Source organism: Babylonia areolata, chromosome 24, assembly GCF_041734735.1.
Source record: "Babylonia areolata isolate BAREFJ2019XMU chromosome 24, ASM4173473v1, whole genome shotgun sequence".
Classification (NCBI taxonomy): Eukaryota; Metazoa; Mollusca; class Gastropoda; order Neogastropoda; family Buccinidae; genus Babylonia; species Babylonia areolata.
In genome coordinates this window covers 20,740,377-20,761,526 of record NC_134899.1, presented here as the reverse complement: position 1 = coordinate 20,761,526, position 21,150 = coordinate 20,740,377, and the positions used below count along the sequence as shown (strand labels likewise).

The following is a 21,150-nucleotide window of genomic DNA, read 5'->3' as shown; positions in this document are numbered from 1 at the left end:
TATTATTTTATTCACCTTTTTTTTTTCTCAAGGCCTGACTAAGCGCGTTGAATTTTGCTGCTGGTCAGGCATCTGCTTGGCAGATGTGGTGTAGCGTATATGGATTTGTCCGAACGCAGTGACGCCTCCTTGAGCTACTGAAACTGAAACTGAAACTCTTGGAATAGGACCAGTTGTGAAAAATGATTAAATGCCGCCTTCTACCTTCCGAGGAATCTTGTTAATTATTCAAAACCTTTACATCAGCCTGTTGGACTGTTAGGGAAATATGCATGTTCTGGAGTCTGAACCAGTGTGTTACCGATCTTGCAATACAGTCAAAAAACCGGACAGACAGACACAAACAGAAACTTCGTTCAGATCAATGTCAGTAAATGTACCACAGACAGCCCAGACACCCGTGTTATTACCGACAGCATCTGGTGATTGACAAAGAACCGCAGACGCTCTTTACAGCCACCTAAACCAAACATCAACCCTGAACTTCAAAGAGCAAATGAGGATACAGAGTGAAGCACTAAAAATGGCAACGATAATGATTAAAAAAAAAAAAAAAAAAAAAAAAGCCTCAGCCCCCCCATCCATCCACCCACACCCACACTCACACACCCATAACACACACAAACACACATATATATAATTATATCTGTATATCTATCTCTATCTCTCTATCTATCTCTCTCTCTCTATATATATATAGAGAGAGAGAGAGAGAGAGAGAGGGAAGGCGGGAGAGAGAGTAGCCGTGTGTGTGTGTGTGTGTGTGTGTGTGTGTGTGTGTGTGTGTGTGTGTTTCTCTCTCTTTATCGATCTATCTATAGCCTGTTCCTCCGTGTGTGTGTGTGTGTGTGTGTGTGTGTGTGTGTGTGTGTGTGTGTGTGTGTGTGTGTTGCGCGTTCCCCTGAATAATATACCGTGGTGTTGTCTGACCACCCAGTAAAAGCGTCATGCATCTGACCATTCTTTCCTACTGAATGACCAATTTTGGTTGTCACTGTGATTGATTTATGGAGATGTGAAGCATGATAAAGAGGAAACATGATGACAACCATTTCGATAATGACAAAGAACGAACACCATCATTTACAGAGACAGTCTTCTTCGTCACACACCTGCAGTGGTCAGAATGCCTGTGATTGTGTGTGTGCGTGCGCGAACACACAGACATACGCACATACACACAAGTACACACTCGTACACACGCGCTTTCGCACACTCATAAGTTTCAGTTTCAGTTTCAGTAGCTCAAGGAGGCGTCACTGCGTTCGGACAAATCCATATACGCTACACCACATCTGCCAAGCAGATGCCTGACCAGCAGCGTAACCCAACGCGCTTAGTCAGGCCTTGAGAAAACAAACAAACAAAACAAACAAAATAAATAAATAAAAAGAAATAAGTAAATAAATAAATAAATAAATAATAGATAAATACATTAAAAAAGAACTACTACTAAAATAAAAACTTAACGAAGTCAACTATAAGCGTATAAAAATAAAAATAAATAAATAAATAAATAGAATAGAATAAAAAAAAAAGACAACAATGATAAAAAATAAGCAAATAAATGTAAAACATGCAGACACACATTCACACATATATGCATAACAGATATGCACCAAACATGCAGTTTCACAGACATGAAAGCACAATCAAATACACATAAACGAACATGAGCCCCAACACACACACACACACACACACACACACACACACACACACACATTACCCTGCACCCCCTCCACCCCCTCCTCCACACACTAGGCTACGTATCGCAGCTTCCACGGCACACACACACACACACACACACACACACACACACACACACACAGGCACACTTACTTGTACAAGCACACACACATACGCCCAGATCCCCTACCCCCAACCCCACACACACATATACAAATATATATATATGCACACCCGCACGTTCCAATATTCCGTTGCTCCCACAGTGTAGGCATGCATACACACACATACCTCATCCTCTATCCCCCCCCCCCCCCCCCCCCACACACACACACGCACGTGCACAGAACTCATCTGACACCTGTGTACACTTACACCCTCGCGCACGCACACACGCACACAAACACACAGACCTACACAGACTCACAAACACACATATACACACACGCACAGAGACTGCCACTGATTGGCCGCAAGAGGGGTGGGAAAAGATCTCTGATGCCAAGAACGTGGCGTCTAGTGTGTTGCTCAGTCTATTGTATTTGGAAAAGTCCACAGAGACTCTGTTCCGTTTTGAAGGAATTTGCGCAATGTTGGTTTGGAAATGATGCCGATATTTGTTTGATTTGCAAAGCATCGTGCTCTACCTTTCATGCTAGACTTACGGCCGCTCCCTCTCTCTACCTTTATTTCTTTGAGGCGATCGATGATGTGATGGCCTTGTACCTGTTCTTTTTGATATTCTTTGACTTTTCTATTTCCGATTTTCCTAGATGTAGGCCGCTCGTTGTTGTTGCGTTACCAGCAAGTCCGTCAGCTCGCTCATTTGCCTTAACACCCGCATGTCCCGGGCAGTATGACCATGTAAGTTTTTTAATCTGAAAGTTGCGCATTGCCTTATGCCACTCTGGGCTTCCCATTCCATTTTCAATTTTCTGTATGAGGTTCATTGAGTTGGTTAGAATCATGGCATGCTGGTTTCCGGGCATATGGATAGACGATAGCCACTGGAGGGCATGTGTCACAGCTTCAGCTTCCATCGTTAGGCTGGAGGTCGTGACTTTGTAGGCAGCATTCTCTTCCCTAATTGTTTTTCCATTTTGTTTCGCAGTGAATCCCCAACCGGATTGGTCTTTGGTGACTGAGCCATCTGTGTATATGATGGTGTCCTCTTCTTTACTGTTTTCTTCTATGAGTAGCTTCACTTCCGCATCAGTTTTGCCCTCTGGCCATTCCCGACAATGTCTTCCTAGGGTGGGTGAAATGGCTGTGTTGAATAGATGGTTGAGGTTTTCGGGGTTTTTCTTCCATTCTTTTGTTTCTTTCAGGTCTTGTAGTCGGCATACTAGCTGGATTGTCTTCTGCTTGCCCCATCCATGATCTTCCTCGTCCTAGACGGCTGCCTTTTGGTTCTTTGACTGCGTCATGCAGTGGGTTTTGAGGGTTTTCTAATGCTCTAAAGTAGGTGTTAACCTGTTCTAACTTGTTTCTGCCCTGCACTGAAGGAAGGTCAAGCAGGTATCGCATGGTTTCCGTGGGCGTGTCTTTTGTTGTTCCAAGGATCAGCCTCATAGCTTCACTTTGAACTCTTTCTAATTTTAGGAGGTTGCTTTGAGACGGTGTTGTCAGCCCAAGTCCGTAGTCGATCGCACTGAGGACGAGTGATTGGTATAGCAGGAAGAGGTGGCGTTGTTCAATACCTTTGGTTGTCATTGCTTTTAAGACTGAACGACCCTTTTTGTATTTGAGAACAGTATTTTCCGTATGTTTTCTGAAGGTCAGCATCCTGTCGAAGTGTATTCCTAGGTAGCGTAGGCATTCGGTTTTCTCGATCTGAATCCCGTCGAATGACACAGGTGGTGGTAATTTGTTCGCGGTTCTGTCGTTGAGGATGCACAGCAACGTTTGGGCTTTCGCTGGATTGATGGAAGATCCTGTGTCTTTGCACCTTTGAGCGATATTGTTTAGTTATTTCTGGACGGCTTTAGTTCTTTCCTGAGCATCTTTCGAAGTTTTGAAGACCAGGCCATCATCCACAAGAGTAAGCACCCGAGCTATTCCATTGTTGTTTAAGTCTGCAAGGCCCTTCGTGTAGACGTTGTAGAGGACAGGAGATAGCGGAGACCCTTGTGGCAGTCCAATGGATAGTTTGGAAGGTGCAGATGGTTCCTTCCTGAAGCACTGCTGCTATCCATCTTGTCAGTCAAACTTACTCCATACCTTAGTAGCAGCTCCATGAGGTGCACAAACTGGACTTTATTGTAGGCATCTTCAAGGTCGATTGCTACTGCCAGTGTTTCTTCTTTTCTTTGAAATCTTTCATACACCTCATATGCAAAACCCACTGCATTTTCCCATGTGGACTTACCTGTTCTGTAACCACCTTGATTTGAAGGGAGAATGTGCCTGTGTGAAGGGAGAATGTGCACACTCTGCACTTTGAAGGGAGAATGTGCACACTCATAAACATACACACACATTTAGACATACGCGTACCCCACCCCACCCCACCCCCACACATAATGATAAACACACACACACACACACACACACACACACACACACACACACACACACACACACACACACACACACACATAGTGTCTCTCCGTGTCTCTCTGTCTCTGTCTCTGTCTCTCTCTCTCACACATGCACGCACAAAAACACCCAAACACTACACACACACACACACACACACACACACACACACACACACACACACACACACACCACACACACACACACACCACACTCTCATACGCATACACACACGTGCTCATACCATTAACACGCCATAAGATGGTCAATTTACTGCTCTAGACTGAAAAGTCTCCCCTCGTTTCCCCTCTCCCTTCACCGCTCTCTGTGCTTGTGACAGTCAAAGTGACTTGATTACAGATCAAAGACGGAAGGGGGGAGTGGGAGGAGGGGAGAGAGAGAGAGAGAGAGAGAGAGAGAGAGAGAGAGAGAGAGAGAGAGAGAGACTCACACTCGCATTTTCTAGAAAAAAAATTCGATAGATTGACAGACAGCTAGAGAGAGAGAGAGAAGGAGAGAGAGAGGGGACAATTTCTTTCCCCACCGATACCCACCTGTGGTACTCAGAATGTCTGTCACTCGGCAGACGAAGTCCAGCGGCCCATCAGCATCCTTGTTGGCTTCCAGTATCTGCTGCAAGAGCTCACTCCTCTGGCACTGTTCCACACTGGGGCGACTCCATTCCTGAGACCCTTGGTACAGATCCTATGGGAATAGGAAGAGAAATAAGCAAATGAATAAGTTCTTGTTCTTGTTGCTTGTAGTCCAGCCGACCGCACAGGGCCACATCAGAACTGCCAGACCATACAAATGCTCAGCTACGTTAACACAAAACTGTCAAATCTAAAAAAACCACCCAAAACACGATGACAAACCCACAAAACACAACTGTCAGACCATACAAATGCTCAACCACGTCAACACAAAACTGTCACAGCTACCAAAAACAACAAAAAACAACAAAAAAAACAGACAACAAACAAAACAAAAAAACAACTCTCCCCCCCCCTCCCCCGAAAAACAACAACAACAAAACACACACACACACACACACACACACACACACGATGACAAACCCACAAAACACAGTTCATGACACGGTATCCCAACCATTTAGCTCCTTACCGCAAATAAGACTAGGCCATGCTGAGGACGCCAGCCATCCGCTTAATTTATCATCCCCATAGTACAAAAAATCGAAAAAAAAAGGAAAAAAAAATCTTCAAAGCCGAACAAAAAAGAATACATATATAAGGTTACATAGGCAAATAATACTGCAGAATGGGCAGCTAGTGCCCATTCCAGTGTTTACATCTCGCTACCTCATCGCCAGAGCAAAACAGCACAAACAGTACATCATACACTGCAGAAAAGAGAAAAAAAAAAGTGTCAAGACTTGCTTGAAAAAAGAAAGGGGAATGGACTGGGAAGGCAGAAAAAGGAGACAACAGTGAAGAAAGAAAAAAGGCAGAATCAAAGAGAGTGATAGAAAAGAGGCAATTTCTAGCACAGAATTTCCAGAAGGCGGGGATGCTATTTATACTGAAAGACCTCCCGGCGCTTCCCCTCGGGGGAAAATAGATAAGTAAATAAATAAACTTATACAGACAATTGTGATTAGAACTAATCGCAGTTTCAACAATAGTCATAACAGACACTTATTCATCGCTTTTTTCCTTCTGAAATAGAGCTCCAAGCACTTTACATGCACAATCCTCATTGACTATAGATGACGAAATAACAAAACGAATCAATTTTCACAATGACTGCAAACGGATAAATGAAGAAAGAAAGGAAGAAAGAAAGAAAGAGAAAAACGAAAGAATGAATGAATGAATTAATGAAAAAATGAAAACAACAACAACAACAACAACAACAACAACCCCCCCCCCTCCCCCTCAAAAAAAAGGGAGAGTACTTGATAAAATACAAGAGTGGTAGGGAACATTGGGGATGATGAAGAGGGGAATCTAGTGGGGTGGGGGTGGAATGTGTGTGTGTGTGTGTGTGTGTGTGTGTGTGTGTGTGTGTGGAGGGGGTGTGAGGGGTAATGGAGTTTGCTAATGAGGCAGAACGAGTGTTTGGAATTATTATTATAAATACTGATAATAGTAATGGACTATTTGATGAATGATTATTGATACATAAACGAATATTAGCCCCCCCCCCTGCCCCCAGCTCCCCCCCCACCCTCCATCTTCCGCCAGCAACCTACAAACTCTACACACGCATGATGTATACACTCTAGTCCCACATATCCATATCCATTCTCTACAACTCTCACCGAATCCCAAACTCCATGCCTCCCTCCTTCTTTCCCCTCCCATTGCCTCTGCCCCTCAGCCCTTTCGCCTCCTCACCATCCCTCATTTATTTTCTCGTCTTATTAAAAAAAAAAAAAAAAAAAAAAGCGATGCACAACAACCACAACACACGCACGCATATATACATAAATACACACAAAGACAAGGGCACACATACGCACACGCACACATAGTACAGGCAGAAAAACAAAGACTCCCCCTCCCCCCTCCCCCCACAGACACTCAGGCACAGACACACAGACACACCCCAAACACACACACGCGCGCGCGCATATATACACATAAGGTCATGTTCATGCAGGTTGCTTGCAACGTTTCTGCGTGCACATGATTGAGCATGCCTGTTGCACACATAAAAAAACGATGCGAAAATTGCATGCAAACTGTGCATATAAAAAAAAATGTGGCGTGACAAAATGTTGACTCCAGCATGGAAGTGCTTACAGCTTCACGGCACATTTGGAAGTTTGGACGTGAAATTGTGAGTGCGACTGAAGTGTTGGTTCATTCTGTTTATTAGAAACTATTATTTTGCAACTCAAATATCCATGGTATCATTTCCGGGTGAAAAAAAAAGAAAAAGAAAAAAGAAACTTCTGTGCACGGAGAATTCATTGAGTTGAACAGTGGTTAAAGCGAACGACGCCCGTTGTGGTAGGACAATGAACCGGTTGGTGAACACGCTCCGAAACTGGCCAGCCTTCGTCACCGTTCATCACCGGGTGAACGTTTACAATGTTGTTTCACCTTTGTTCTCCACGAAGCAGGTCGGTTTTCGTTATTGGCAATATCCACATTTCTTCCCCTGTGTTCTTTCCATACAGTTTCGTTCCGAAGAGGGGAAAAAATGTAAATTTGATAAAGTAACATTATTACATAATTATACTCTACATTTGTTCCCCTGTCAGGAGACGAAAGAAGGCCAGTCAAAGAGTGGAGGGGAAGAAATGTAGAGTATGTATTACAATGTTATTAACCAGTTCATCTTATAAACGGAAAAGCACACGGGAAGAAATGTGGATATTGTCTCGCTATTTACATGTTCTCTATCTAGAATATCGAAAAGACTTTCTCTCGACAGCCCCCCCCCCCCTACCCTCTACCCCTGCCCCCTACTCTCTCCCACCACTTCTCTCACCCATTCTCTTTCAGTTTTCGACCCCATTTTTACACAGAAAATTTAAAAATGCGGACGCACTTTATGTGCCAGTGAAATGTACACCTGTGTACCTAATTATATTACTCCTTCCTTTGAAGGTCGAACGAACAAACACAGGGATTTTTTGAAAAGTTATGAGCAGGACAAGGCTAAACAAAATGGTCCATTGTTATGCTTCAACGGGGTGCTGACCTTTCAAAGATCTCTCTCACACACACACACACACACACACACACTCACACACACACTCACACACACACACACACACACACACACACACACACACACAGAGAAAGAGAGAGAGAGAGAGAGACCGAATTAGATATTTTAGCTATTCTATACAGAAGCGAGGGATTCAGAAAAAAACAGTTTCGGTAATGATAAGCCAGTTTCGATACGTCAGCAGGTGTTTTTTTTTTTTTATTAAAACTGAACCACACTGGGCACTTTAGCTTTCTGTCGATTTTTTATTTTCCTTTTGGGAACTGGGTGAGAGAGAGAGAGAGAGAGAGAGAGAGAGAGAGAGAGAGAGAGAGAGAGAGAGACTCGATGATGATGATGATACTCACAAGAGGCCCGTTGAGATACAGGGACGATGGAGTGATGTTGGCTTCCTCCACAGAGAACACAGCGCTGACTCGCCGCCCAGACGTAGACGAACACATGCTGACAGTCCTGATTCTTTTTCTCTCTCTCCTCCCCTCTCCCTCCGACTGAACTGGCGCACATCCTTATCGGCCTTCTGGACCTCATCTCATGTTCCCCGCCTCCCCCTCCGCGTCCCCCCTCGCCCCCACTCCGCCGCCCCCCCCCTTCCCCCCCTTCCCCCCATCCCCCCCACACACACTGAGCAAAACGTGTTCCGGTCGCCGCAACCCTTCACAAGTCAACCACTTTGACCCTGGAGAAGAATCCGATCGTTTTTCTATGAGAAGGCGTTTACACAGCTCCACAATCGTGGCATTTTCTTAGGTATTAGCCTTTTTTATTTTTTTTTTTTTTTTTTTTTTTTTTGTAGGTGTGCATTGTCGCCGGAAACTTTGTGGGGATTTCTTCTTCTTCTTCTTTATAACGAACGGCATGGGTAACACGTTGTCCAATGAGTGAATCGATAACGCGACTGTCGTTGAGGTCGTTATTTTGGTGTGTGTGTGTGTGTGTGTGTGTGTGTGTGTGTGTGTGATCAATTCGATATGTACGTGTTTAGAGGCAGTCATGACGTGAATGAGCCCATGGATAAATGAAGGTGCTTGTATGGGAGGTAGATTCAGTTCAGTTTCAATAGCTCAAGGAGGCGTCACTGCGTTCGGACAAATCCATATACGCTACACCACATCTGCCAAGCAGATGCCTGACCAGCAGCGTAACCTAACGCGCTTAGTCAGGCCTTCAGAAGGTAGAATCAATTGTAGATGTGCAAAATCAATTCCGATCAGAAACCGGCTCGGCTTCCAATGTTTGCAGTTTGGAGGCGCAATAGCCGAGTGGTTTAAGCGTTGGCCTTTCAATCTGGGGGTCCCGGGATCGAATCACGGTAACGGCGCCTGGTGGGTAAAGGGTGGAGATTTTTCCGATCTCCCAGGTCAACATATGTGCAGACCTGCGACCTTCGTGTGTATACGCACGCAGAAGATCAAATACACACGTTAAAGATCCTGTAACCCATGTCAGTGTTCGGTGGGTAAAGGAGACACGAAAATACCCAGCATGCATGAACCACGACAGAGTCATTGGCAAGTCGATGTTGGTCGTGTAACGGAAAGAAGAAGAACGTGTAAAGAGTGATATATATCTCGCTTAATGTACAATGGTGGAGTGATGGCCTAGAGGTAACGCGTCCGCTTTGGAAGCGAGAGAATCTGAGTGCGCTGGTTCGAATCACGGTTCAGCCGCCGATATTTTCTCCCCCTCCACTAGACCTTGAGTGGTGGTCTGGACGCTAGTCATTCGGATGAGACGATAAACCGAGGTCCCGTGTGCAGCATGCATTTAGCGCACGTAAAAGAACCCACGGCAACAAAAGGGTTGTTCCTGGCAAAATTCTGTAGAAAAATCCACTTCGATAGGAAAAAACAAATAAAACTACACGCAGGAAAAAATACAAAAAATGGCGCTGTAGTGCAGCGACGCGCTCTCCCTGGGGAGAGCAGCCCGAATTTCACACAGAAGAAATTTGATGTGATAAAAAGAAATACAAATACAAATACAAATGGTGTCAAGCGGAAGACCGTGATAAGCTTGCAACAGAAAACGTTGTATTCATTTGCGCCACGTCTCGTTACCCCTGGGGTGAACAAACTTACTTTCACTCTTTTTATGTCTAGCTCGGCCACCGAAAAACATTATTCTTCTCCGAGGAAGTAGAATGCCCGTGGGATATCGGGAGTCCTTTGGTATAAGTAGGATATCCACCGTCAGAAAGTTCTATGCTAGAAATGTCTTTACTATTGCTTTCTTCATTTCCGCTTTTTTTATTTATTTATTTGTCTTGCTTCAATATTGTCTGCTTTTTCTGCAATCCCAGACCATCCCCTCCCCCCACCACACACACACACCCCTTTTTTTTCCAGCAAGCCTTGACAATTTTGTTTTCTCTTTCCGCGGTCTGTGACGTACTTACTATACCTGTGTTGTTTTGCTCTGGCGATAATGTAGTGATATTGTAAACACTGGGATGGGCACTGGCTGATCTTTCACTTGAATGGGCTTTAGCTGAACTTGCTTAATTAAATGGGCACTAGCTGATCTTTCTGTAGAGTAAGTTGCCTTTATGGCCTTTTCCTGTATTTTTTTATGGCTTTGGAGTATCTTTTTATATCAATTTATCAGTTTCTTGCAATCTGGAGACAGAAATTTAAGAAAAAGGGCTGACGCCATCAGCACAGCCATGCCTTAATTGCCCTAGGGAAATTTAATGGTGACAGTTTTGTTTTGCTTTTTTTTCCCCCAGATGTAAGAGGGTTTTGAGTTTGACGTGGTCGATTAAAAAAAAAAAATCTAATTGGGCAGTCCTGATTCACAGGCTGTTCGTTTGGATGCAGCTTCTGTGAACAACTGAGAAGACAATTTAGTGTAGTTTGTGGTTTGCTTGCGTCGCAAGTTATAAATGATGTGTTTGGTGAGAGGGGATGGGTCGGGGATCGGAGGGGGATGGGAGCAGGGTGGTGGGAACAACGGTGGTGGTGAGGATGGTGAGAGAGAGAGAGAGAGAGAGAGAGAGAGGGGTGGCGTCAAACAAAAAATGTAGAGGTCTTTGGTATGCTATGCTGAGCTGACTTTGTCAGAGTTCCGTATTCAAGCGAATACTTAGCACACACGTGAAAGCATAACCCCCCACCCCTTCAGCCCCACACACCCATCTCCTACTTTACATGTTTCGCTGTCAGTTCACTCTCATCTCCTCCCCCCCCCCCCCCCCACCGATCTTTTCATTTTAGCTTATTTCATTTATTTATTTATTTATTTATTTTTTCTAATATATATATCGTTCCAAGATAGGGCAGCTCCGAAAGGTTGGTGTTCACAATGGACATAGTGTCTCTATATACGAGCATCCCTCATGGAGATGGCCTGCAGGCTCTGAAACACTTTCTGCAGAACAACAGCAGTGGACTCCACGTGCCCACCATTCTACGACTGGCAGAGCTTGTGCTTACCTTGAACTCCTTTGGTTTTGGAGAAAACCACTACCAGCAAACCAGAGGTGTGGCCATGGGGACGAAAATGGGACCAAGCTACGCCTGTTTGTTCGTCGGCCATGTTGAACAACAAGCCCTCAGTACATATGATGGAACAGTGCCCGCCCTGTTCAAGCGATACATCGACGATTGCTTGGGAGTCGCCGCCTGTTCGAGAGATGATCTCTTTCACTTCATCAACCACCTGTCCACATACCATCCTGCCCTTCAGTACACCTTTGAAGTCTCTACCACTTCAGCCAACTTCCTCGACTTCACCATCTCCATAGAGCCTAACAGACCCACACTCTCTACGTCCATCTTCTACAAACCTACTGACTCTCATTCCTACCTCCTATTCACTTCTGGTCACCCAGCAGCCACCAAAAACAGCATCCCGTACTCCCAGTTCCTCCGACTCAAGCGCATTTGCAGCAGCAGTTCTGACTTCGAGGAACAGGCTCTGAGGATGCGTACCTTCTTTGAGGAACGGCAGTAACCCAGGCAGACAGTGCAGAGAGCCTTGGAGAGGGCAAGCATGGTGCCCAGACAAGAAGCCCTCACTCCAGTCGAGAGGGAGGAACAAGAGGACCGACCAGTGTCAGTCATCCCCTACCACCCTCACAACCTTACCATCTGTGACATCATCCGGAAAAAACTTCCACCTCATCCAGAATGACCCGTACCTAGGACATGTTTTTCACAGACCCCCCCCCCCCCCCCTTTATAGCGTTCCAGAGAGAAAAAAACCTCCGTGACTTACTTGTGAGGACCAGATTCAGCCACCAAACAGGTAACCCCACTCCCCCTGGATGTAGCCCGTGTGGCGAGGCCAAGTGTAAGACCTGTGCCCATATCGATGCCTCCACAACCTTTGTGGGCCCCCAAGGCCAGTTCATCCCTCGGTCCAATTACACTTGCAAGTCAACGGACATTGTGTATATTTTGACCTGCACTCTGCCACAAGCTCTATGTGGGTGAGACCTGCCGATCATTAAATGAGCGTTTCTCAGAGCACCTTCGCTCAGTGCGGCTCAACTACAGTGACCCTATAGGTCAACACTTCAACAGCCCATTGCACAACTACACCCAGGCAAAGGTGGCAGCTGTATGGCAGAACCCGAGCAACAGAGAATACCGCAAACATATGGAGTCCCACGTGATCAGCCGCCTGGGGACCATCCAGCCTGCAGGCATCAACACCAGAATGATGGACCCCTAGCGGCCCTAGGCCCTCTTCTCTCTCTTTTCCCCTCCCTTTTCACTGCTCCTGTCCCCCTGTAATCCACCTTCAGACACACACACACACACACACACACACTCATTCTCTCTCTCTCCCTCCCCCCTTCCTCTCTCCCCCACTTTTCTCTCCTCCCCCTCCCTCTCCACCACTCTCTCTCCCTCTCTCCCTCCCTCCCTGTCTCCCACTCCCTCTCCCCCCCCCCCTCCGTTTTCTTTCTCTCCCTTTACACGCACAGGCACACAAACACACACACACACACTGACCAGCACACATATTCTTACACCTTTTCATCTTTTGGCGAACCACAACCCTCTTTTTCCACCTCCACCCCACCCCCCCTCCAGTGTTTAACCATCCCCCCTTCTTTTCCTTTGTAAATATTGCTCACCTTTTTCTCTGTTTTTTTTTTCTTTTCTTTTTTTTTCTCTCTGATTACTCCTCACAGTTCTTAGTTTTACCTCTGTCTTGGTTTTGCCCTCTCTTTTCTTCTCCATTCTCTATTTTTCTCCCCATGAAGAAGGGCCTAGGGCCCGAAACATCGGGATACTCGCTTTATAGGACAAGTCACCACCTACAGGTTAGTCTCATATATATATATATATATATATATATATATATATACCAAGGAGGAAGGTGGCAGAATGGTTAAGACGCTCAGCTGCCAATACAGAGAGTCCGTGAGGGTGTGGGTTCGAATCCCGCTCTCGCCCTTTCTCCTAAGTTTGACTGGAAAATCAAACTGAGCGTCTAGTCTTTCGGATGAGACGATAAACCGAGGTCCCGTGTGCAGCACGCACTTGGCGCACTGAAAAAGAACCCATGGCAACGAGAGTGTTGTCCTCTGGCGAAATTACGTAAAATGAAATCCACTTTCATAGGTACACAAATATGTAAGCATGCACTCAAGGCCTGACTAAGCGCGTTGGGTTATGCTGCTGGTCAGGCATCTGCTCAACAGATGTGGTGTAGCGTGTATGGATTTGTCCGAACGCAGTGACGCCTCCTTGAGAAAGTGAAACTGAAACTGAAACTATACCCTGTCCAATGTGTAACTGTCGACCTCCTCATCCCGGCTCCCCAACACACGGTCACATCCAGTCTCGGTAATTTTAGTGTTCTGTTCAAGCTTCCAAAGTCACCTTTTTTTTTTTTTTTTTAGACCACCTATCAGAGGAGACACCCCCACCACTGCTGCTGATCGAGTTTAATGCCATTGATGTGTCTGCGATGGTGTCAGTTTTCTGTGGACACGACCAAAGCGAGCTAGCTGCAAGCACAGTCAGTGTAACGTTTGAACGTACGCAGGACACTGCACTCTGTTCTGCGCAACGCGGGTACTGCAGTTATTATCCTTCTGTTCGAACGCAACGCAGGACGCTGCCTGCTGGACTTTTGTCACTTGACGACAGCTTGGTTTCCGAAAACCTCAGACTGGATGAACCCTTCACTGAAACGGAACTCCTCACTCTCCCCACTGCACGTACACGCGACAGCCCGCCCCCACCCTCACCCCCACACTCACCGCACCTCTCCCATGCTCCTCCTACCTTATGAACCTGGCAGCACTTCGGGATATTGATACGACCGAACCTGCCAGGGAAACCAGGAAGAAATGGAAACTGGGTCTGTACTGTGTGAGTCAAGGACAACAGACATGCTTTGTGCTCGCTATGCAATGATCGATGGAGAATGAGGGGGATACTGATCCGAGAAATGAGGACGGTGGCGATCCATTTTGGTTTGAGAGAACGTGAATGGGCTGGGCTGGGCTGTGCTTGCTTGCTTTGGCCCACTGCACACATTTTAGTCTTGAAGTGCGTGCGCGCGCGCGTGTGTGTGCGCGTGTGTGCGTATGTGCATGCGCGCCTGTGCGTGTGTATATATATATATATATATATATATTGTATATATATGTGTGTGTGTGTGTGAGAGAGAGAGAGAGAGAGAAAGACTGTGTGTGTGTGTGTGTGTGTGTGCGCGCGCGCATACGGTTTTTCCCCCATTTTTAAATCACTACACCCAATCACATGTTAACAAATTCTACCGCCAAAGACAGGTTTAAGCACAACGAAAAGGCGAAATCAAAATACACATTGAGTGTGATTGTCTCAGGCATGATTGAATATATATATATATGATAGTCGTGTCCGACGATGACCATCAGACAGCAGAGGAGGCAACTGCTGTCCCTACGATTTGGGCTAAAATTTTTATTATAGTGGAGAGTGTCTTGCCCAAGTTACATCCCCACTCTCTCGGCCAAAAGGGTTTTTAGGACAGTCGGCGTTGGAATGGTTCCCAAAGGCCAACTAGCCCCCCAAGGCTTCAGCACTATGAACCAATGCAGTCTTGCATACTAGTTTGAGAGTCATAGTCCTTCCCAAAAGACTAAGCTGTAAAGGATTTCCCATTGCAATGGAGAAACCATTGACAATACAAACAGAAAAATGTATACGAAGAACATGTTTCTTTTTTCGCCGTGTGCAGGCGTCGACCAGGCCTGAGATATACGGGCAACTTCAGTGTTGGTCGGACAGTGTGAAGGAGGAATTGGGAGAGATATATATATATTGGAAAGAGAGAGAGAGAGAGATTGGGGAGAGGGAGAGATTGGGAGAGGGAGAGAGAGCGATTGGGAGAGATTGGGGGAGGGAGAGAGAGACAGAGAAAGAGATTGGGGAGAGGGGGAGAGAAAGAGAGTTACCACTCTTTACTAAGTGTGAATAAACGCTATCGAAAGTGAAGTGGTCAATGACGTCCGACTGTATCAAGCCATTCTTTCCACTTTTAAGATCAAAAAGTGCTCCAAATTTTGGACAGAAACTGTATGAAGTTGATCACAAAAATGATTGAAGGGTGTGTATTCGCTCTCTCCCTCTTATTCTGTATGTATGTGTGTATGTATGTATGTATGTATGTTTCTCTGCACGTCTGCCCCTCTCTCTCTCTCTCTCTCTCTCTCTCTCTCTCTCTCTGTCCCTGAGTTTGTATCTCTGTCTCCCACCCCTTCTCTCGATCTTTACCTGTTTGTCGAAATTTCCTTCTATCTCTTTCACTATGGTATGCAAACAGTCTTGGACTCACTCGTGCGCACATGTTGTATAAAGGCGTGCATATACATGCACAAACACAAAGAAAACAAATCACAAAGACATTCAGACATACACCCACACCCATCCACCCATACGCACACGCATACACATACACACGCGCACGTGTGACATACGTACACACTCCACTCTACCAACATCTTCTAGTTTCCAGAGAGAGAGAGAGAGAGAGAGATGCTTCAAAGGAAAATGGGTGGTTGTGAGGGAGAGATTACTGGCATATTAAATAAATCAGAAATGACACCGATCGTATGAAGCAACAGATGGGGAAACGATGAAAAGAACACTAGGATATGTACTTAAAAGCAGATTTTTTGGATGTTCGTAACAGGTGTGAGTGTCTCTCTCTCTCTCTCTCTCTCTCTCTCTCTCTCTCTCTCTCTCTGTCGAAATCTTGCTATGTACACTTATTACGCCTTAAAATTTAGAGACGAATTTACACAATGAATGAATTAGTATAACTATAAACATGATGAGTACGAACATGCAATGTATTTTTCATCCAGTTATCGGCTACTCACGTACAGTACACCGTGTGTGTGTGTGTGTGTGTGTGTGTGTGTGTGTGTGTGTGTGTGTGTGTGTGAAGAGCGATCGGATTGCCCCTTTGTATCCCCCACCCCTTTGTGTATGGGCCGGTGGCCTTCACAATTAGACCTGTGTCAGTGTCAGTGTCTCTCTCTCTCTGTCTGTCTCTCTCTGTCTGTCTCTGTCTCTGTCGCTCTCTCTCTCTCTGCTTTTCGTATAATTATGAGCAATTGGCACTGACACATGGACATATACATGAACGGGCGCGTGCTTGAAAATGTGCTTAAATGGGAAGGAGAGGGGGGAGGGGGGCTGCAAGAGCAAATAAAATTATGTGCAAGTTATCCGCATGACACAGTTCAGGAGAAAGCTTTTCTCCAACATAGTATCTGCCAACACAGAAGAAGCTGAAGAAAAAGGCCTGGGACAGAAGAGATGTTTTGGGGAGGGGAGAGACAGAGACAGACGGGAGGGATAATGGTTTGTTGTGTTGCGGTGCACCAGGGTGCAGATGAAACTGTCAGGGCCAGCTGTCACACAACAGACCTTTAAGCGCCTTTGCCGCAGCTGTGTGTTGTACGTGCGGCCAGGGAGAGAGAGAGAGAGGGGGGGGGGGGGGGGGGGATAGGAGCAGAGTGAAGGGGAGAGAGATTGAGGGAGGGAGAGGGAGAGATTGGGGAGAGAGAGAGGGAGTGACAGAGAGAAATTGGGGAAGGGAGAGAGAGGAGTTGGGAGAGAGATACATATATTGAAAGAGAGAGAGAGGGAGAGAGATTGGGGGAGGGAGAGAGAGAGATTGGGGAGAGAGAGAGAGATTGGGAAGAGAGAGAGAGAGAGATTAGGGGAGAAAGATTTTGAGAGAGGGAAAGAGAGGGGGGGAGGATGGGGAGAAAGAAGAGATTTTTTTGTGGGGGGGGGGGGGGGGGAGAGAGAGAGAGAGAGAGCCGAATCTGGCATAGATAGACAGAAAGAGTGGGTGAAGGAGGGAAGACAGACACAGAGAGAGAATCGATTACACCAACAGTCTGAGCTGCTGTTTTTCTCTTCTCTTTTCCCGTATATTGTGCGAGTGTCGGGGCCTCCCTTACTTCCCTTCAGGCACTGAACAACTTGACTGTAAGGTGGTTGTTTTTTTCTGTCGCTTGGTCGTTGTTAAACCCCACTTCAAGAGAAGAAAACAGTAACAGAATGATAGACACAGATTGGGCTAGGTAAGGGGATTGGTGTTATTGGAGTTTGAGGTTGTGGTGTTGTGGTGGAAGGTGAGGTGATTGTAATGTGAGTTCATGCAGAAGGTCCGATCTTTTGCTGACATGTGTCAGGTTGACTGGCTGTGCGTGTGTGCAAACGTGCTCTCCATCTTTCTGTGTGAGTGTGTGTGTGTGTGTGTGTGTGTGTGTGTGTGTGTGTGCGTGCGTGCGTGTGCGTGTGTGTGTGTGTGTGTGTGTGAGAGAGAGAGAGAGTGCGCGCGCGCGCACGCGTTTGAGTGCTTTGCGCATATGCACCTATCCATCCATGTAAGCGCTGACAGTGAATGGTCAGAAATCTTGGGACAGATTTGGATTTGACTTCAACCAGTATAGCTCAAACCTAAAGTCAATGTTTTTATGAGAAAAACGTTTAGTTTTTAGACTTGGTCGTTGGACACGGTCCCAGTGTCAAAGCAATTAGTATTTGATTCCTCAAGACATAGCTGCCTGATATATATATGAACTTGATAAACACAGATGCAGAAAGAAAAGTTAACAGAAATCAAACGTCGCACGCACACTGAAAAAATACTTCAACCCCCCCCCCCCCCCACCCTCCCCAAAGAATGATAATGCAACGCGAATTTTTATGTTTCAGGTGCCACGATAATGGGTTCACGTGTCTGCCCTTCAGCTGTAGATCATCTCTCTTCTCTCGTCAACCTTTCAAGTCTGCCGTTTTGGTCTTCAGCTAAAGACCATTCGACATGAAGTATTCGCTTGTCCTTAATCGAAAGACCCACATCATTGAACATGAGATTTTACTCTCCCATCGTTTCGCCGTCAGGTGAGAGTCGATATTTTTCTATCCTTCACATGGTTGAATTTCCGTCCGTATCCTGTATGTATTTTTCTTTCGTTGCCCTCCCGATAATAACATCACATGGTCGAATTTCATTTCTTTTTTTTCTTCTTTTTTTTTAACCCCCCTTCTTCTCCCACGATCACTCGTATACACGAGTGGACTTTAACGTGTATAACCGTTTTTACCCCCGCAACGTAGGCAGCTATACTCCGTTTTCGGGTATTTTTTTTATAACCCAATTACTGCTCTGCTTCAGGGGAAGGAGAGTAGGGAGTGGGTTTGCACAGGCGCGGGCTCACACAGGAGTCATGGAAGGAAAGGGAGATTAGAGTCGATGATACTCACAAGCGGCTCGTTGAGATACAAAGTGGATGGATTGATGTTGGCTTCCTCCACTGAGAACACAGAGCTGACTCGCCAGACATGGAACACATGCTGACAGTCAGGTTCTCATACCATGGCAGGGAGTGGGGCTGGAGTGGGATTTATATATCTTCATTCAGTATAAAACCTTTTTTGTTGCCACACATATCCTCCCGATCAGCAGATTATAAAGGGAGAAGTACTGGGCTGTTTCACAGTAATAGGTTTGTGAGAACGCATTTACAACTTCACAGCTTTAACTAATCATGTTTATTGTCGTCGCGTACGCGGAAAGATGACACGCATTATCCAATGGATTTCGAGTATCTATGAGGACTATTTAAGTATGTCATTAAGTACACGTTTTACATATCTCTCCTCACAAAGAGAAATTGATTGTATTCAGCGTGTTAAAAGTCTTGTTCTCGATTTTTGTGGTAGTGAATTACATGTTCAGCTGTCTCATCCAAGCTGAATGTCACCGTCGCCCCCTGGGCCCTCTTCAAATAACTGTTCTAATAATACAGTGATTATTCCCCTTGTGGTGTACTGAAGGCGTGTCCACTGATGTCTTTTTTTCACAATACTGAACCACCATAAAGTTAGTGACATGCAAAATGTGACATGATGCCAACCAGGTCCTAGAGATAGAGCCTTCCGTGTTGATCAGGCAGTTTGAAAAGCACTATACGACACAGTCATGAAAGGGATGGTATTAGAGTGTGTGAAGTCACGGTTCCATTTTTGACTGACTATAAACAAAGTGAGTCTATGTTTTAACCCGGTGTTCGGTTGTCTGTGTGTGTGTGTGTGTGTGTCCGTGGTAAACTTTAACATTGACATTTTCTAAAAATAGGAAAAATTCAGTTCTTTCCAGTCATCTTGTTTAAAACAATATTGCACCTCTGGGATGGGCACAAAAAAAAAAAAAAAAATGAAGCCTAATTATATGCAAACTGCATTTTCTGTTATATTTATATTTTTTGTATTCTCTAAACTTGGCACTTTGATCTGATATTCTGACCCAACAACAAGAGCAGTCATTATTATCATTTTCTGTTCAAACAGGAACTTCTTTTGCTAAGCATGGAAGTTGTATTTATTTTGCAAACGTTTTGGTGCAGATAGTAAAAAAGGGAAATTACTCTGAATTAATGCTAGGGGAGTTAATTTGCTTTAAACTGATCTTTGTCATCTTAAACATTACATTTTGAAATTATACTCAATACGTAAAAAGCTTGGATTTTTTTTAAGTGTATCACAAGTGAGTCTTGAAGGCCTTGCCTCTCTTGTTTTCTTTGTTTTTATCAAAGCACAAACAACTCAGGGCAGAAACCAACTGAGGAGATACACGCAGCAGATGGTCAGAAGTTGTTAACACCCAATGCACACGATCAGCATGTGTACGCAAAAGCTTATCTCTCATCTCATTCACATATATACAGGACAAAGAAATAGGCCCTAGAAAGGGAACGAGAGATAAAGAGACGGACAGGCCGGCAACAGGGATAAAGCAACAGACATGGACAGACAGAACATTAATAATAATATTCATAAGACAGACTAATGCACACACACACACACACACACACACACACACACACACACACACACACACACACACACACTTCATTATCAGTTGTTTCGCTTGTCAGTTTAACGACTTCTCTTTTACGAAGTCCTTTAAGTAATTTCGTGTAATTGTATTTAGATTTTTTTTTTTCAAATTTCACCATCATTTCACCCTCATTTGCCCAGTTCCCCCAACCCTCCATTCATTCACATCTCCCACCCCTTCTAACCGATAATACTCAAATGTATTCATAAATACTTTAGCAAAAATAATGTCTTCAATCACCGATATGTGTGACGGGACATTAAACAAACTTCCTCCTCCACACACACACACACACAAGGGATGAGCTTAGTTTGTTGTGTTGCGGTGCACCAGGGTGCAGATGAAACTGTCAGGGCCAGCTGTCACACAACAGACCTTTAAGCGCCTTTGCCGCAGCTGTGTGTTGTACGTGCAGCCAGGCTTCAGTCTGGTCCGCTTGGAGAGAGAGAGAGAGAGAGAGAGAGAGAGAGAGAGAGAGACGGAAGGAATCGACCACACCGATAGTCATTTAGTGACGCTCTTCTTCTCTATCCCACACGTGTGTGGCTCGCCCCCCCACCCCCACCCCAATGTCTTAACGTTCAAACTGGAATGAAAATGCACTGTGGAAAGGATGGCTTGGGGAAGTGGTGATGATGGGGGTGAAGAAGGATGGAGGAATGGACGCGGGGGCGTGGGGGTGGAGTGGGGGAGGGAGGAGGTCGAATAGGAGGTGAGAACATAGGAAATCAGAAGATCGATCTGTTTCTGACTCTCTGTGTGTGTGTGCGCGCGCGCGTGTGTGTGCGTGTGCGCGCGTGTGTGTGTGTGTGTGTGTGTGTGTGTGTGTGCCTGTTTGTGTAGTTA

The 21,150-nt window shown here is 45.4% G+C and overlaps 2 protein-coding genes across 4 annotated transcripts in view; one reads left to right on the top strand and one right to left on the bottom strand.

The window, feature by feature from the left end:
• The window catches only part of LOC143299119 (transmembrane protein 272-like), a 14,141-nt gene extending 5,715 nt beyond the window's left edge, over positions 1 to 8,426 (bottom strand). Inside the window, exons 1-2 of the mRNA XM_076612248.1 lie at positions 8,280 to 8,426; positions 4,782 to 4,932 (exon numbers count right to left, since the gene is read on the bottom strand). Coding sequence (XP_076468363.1) covers positions 4,782 to 4,932; positions 8,280 to 8,375 — 247 coding nt within the window. The 5' untranslated portion in view covers positions 8,376 to 8,426. The remainder of the gene's footprint in view (positions 1 to 4,781; positions 4,933 to 8,279) is intronic.
• The window catches only part of LOC143299199 (leucine-rich repeat-containing protein 59-like), a 99,556-nt gene that overhangs the window by 31,377 nt on the left and 47,029 nt on the right, over positions 1 to 21,150 (top strand). For all 3 annotated transcript variants that reach the window (XR_013057487.1, XR_013057486.1, XR_013057485.1), the window contains exon 5: positions 18,117 to 18,305. The gene's annotated coding sequence lies outside the window, so the exon portion shown is untranslated. The remainder of the gene's footprint in view (positions 1 to 18,116; positions 18,306 to 21,150) is intronic.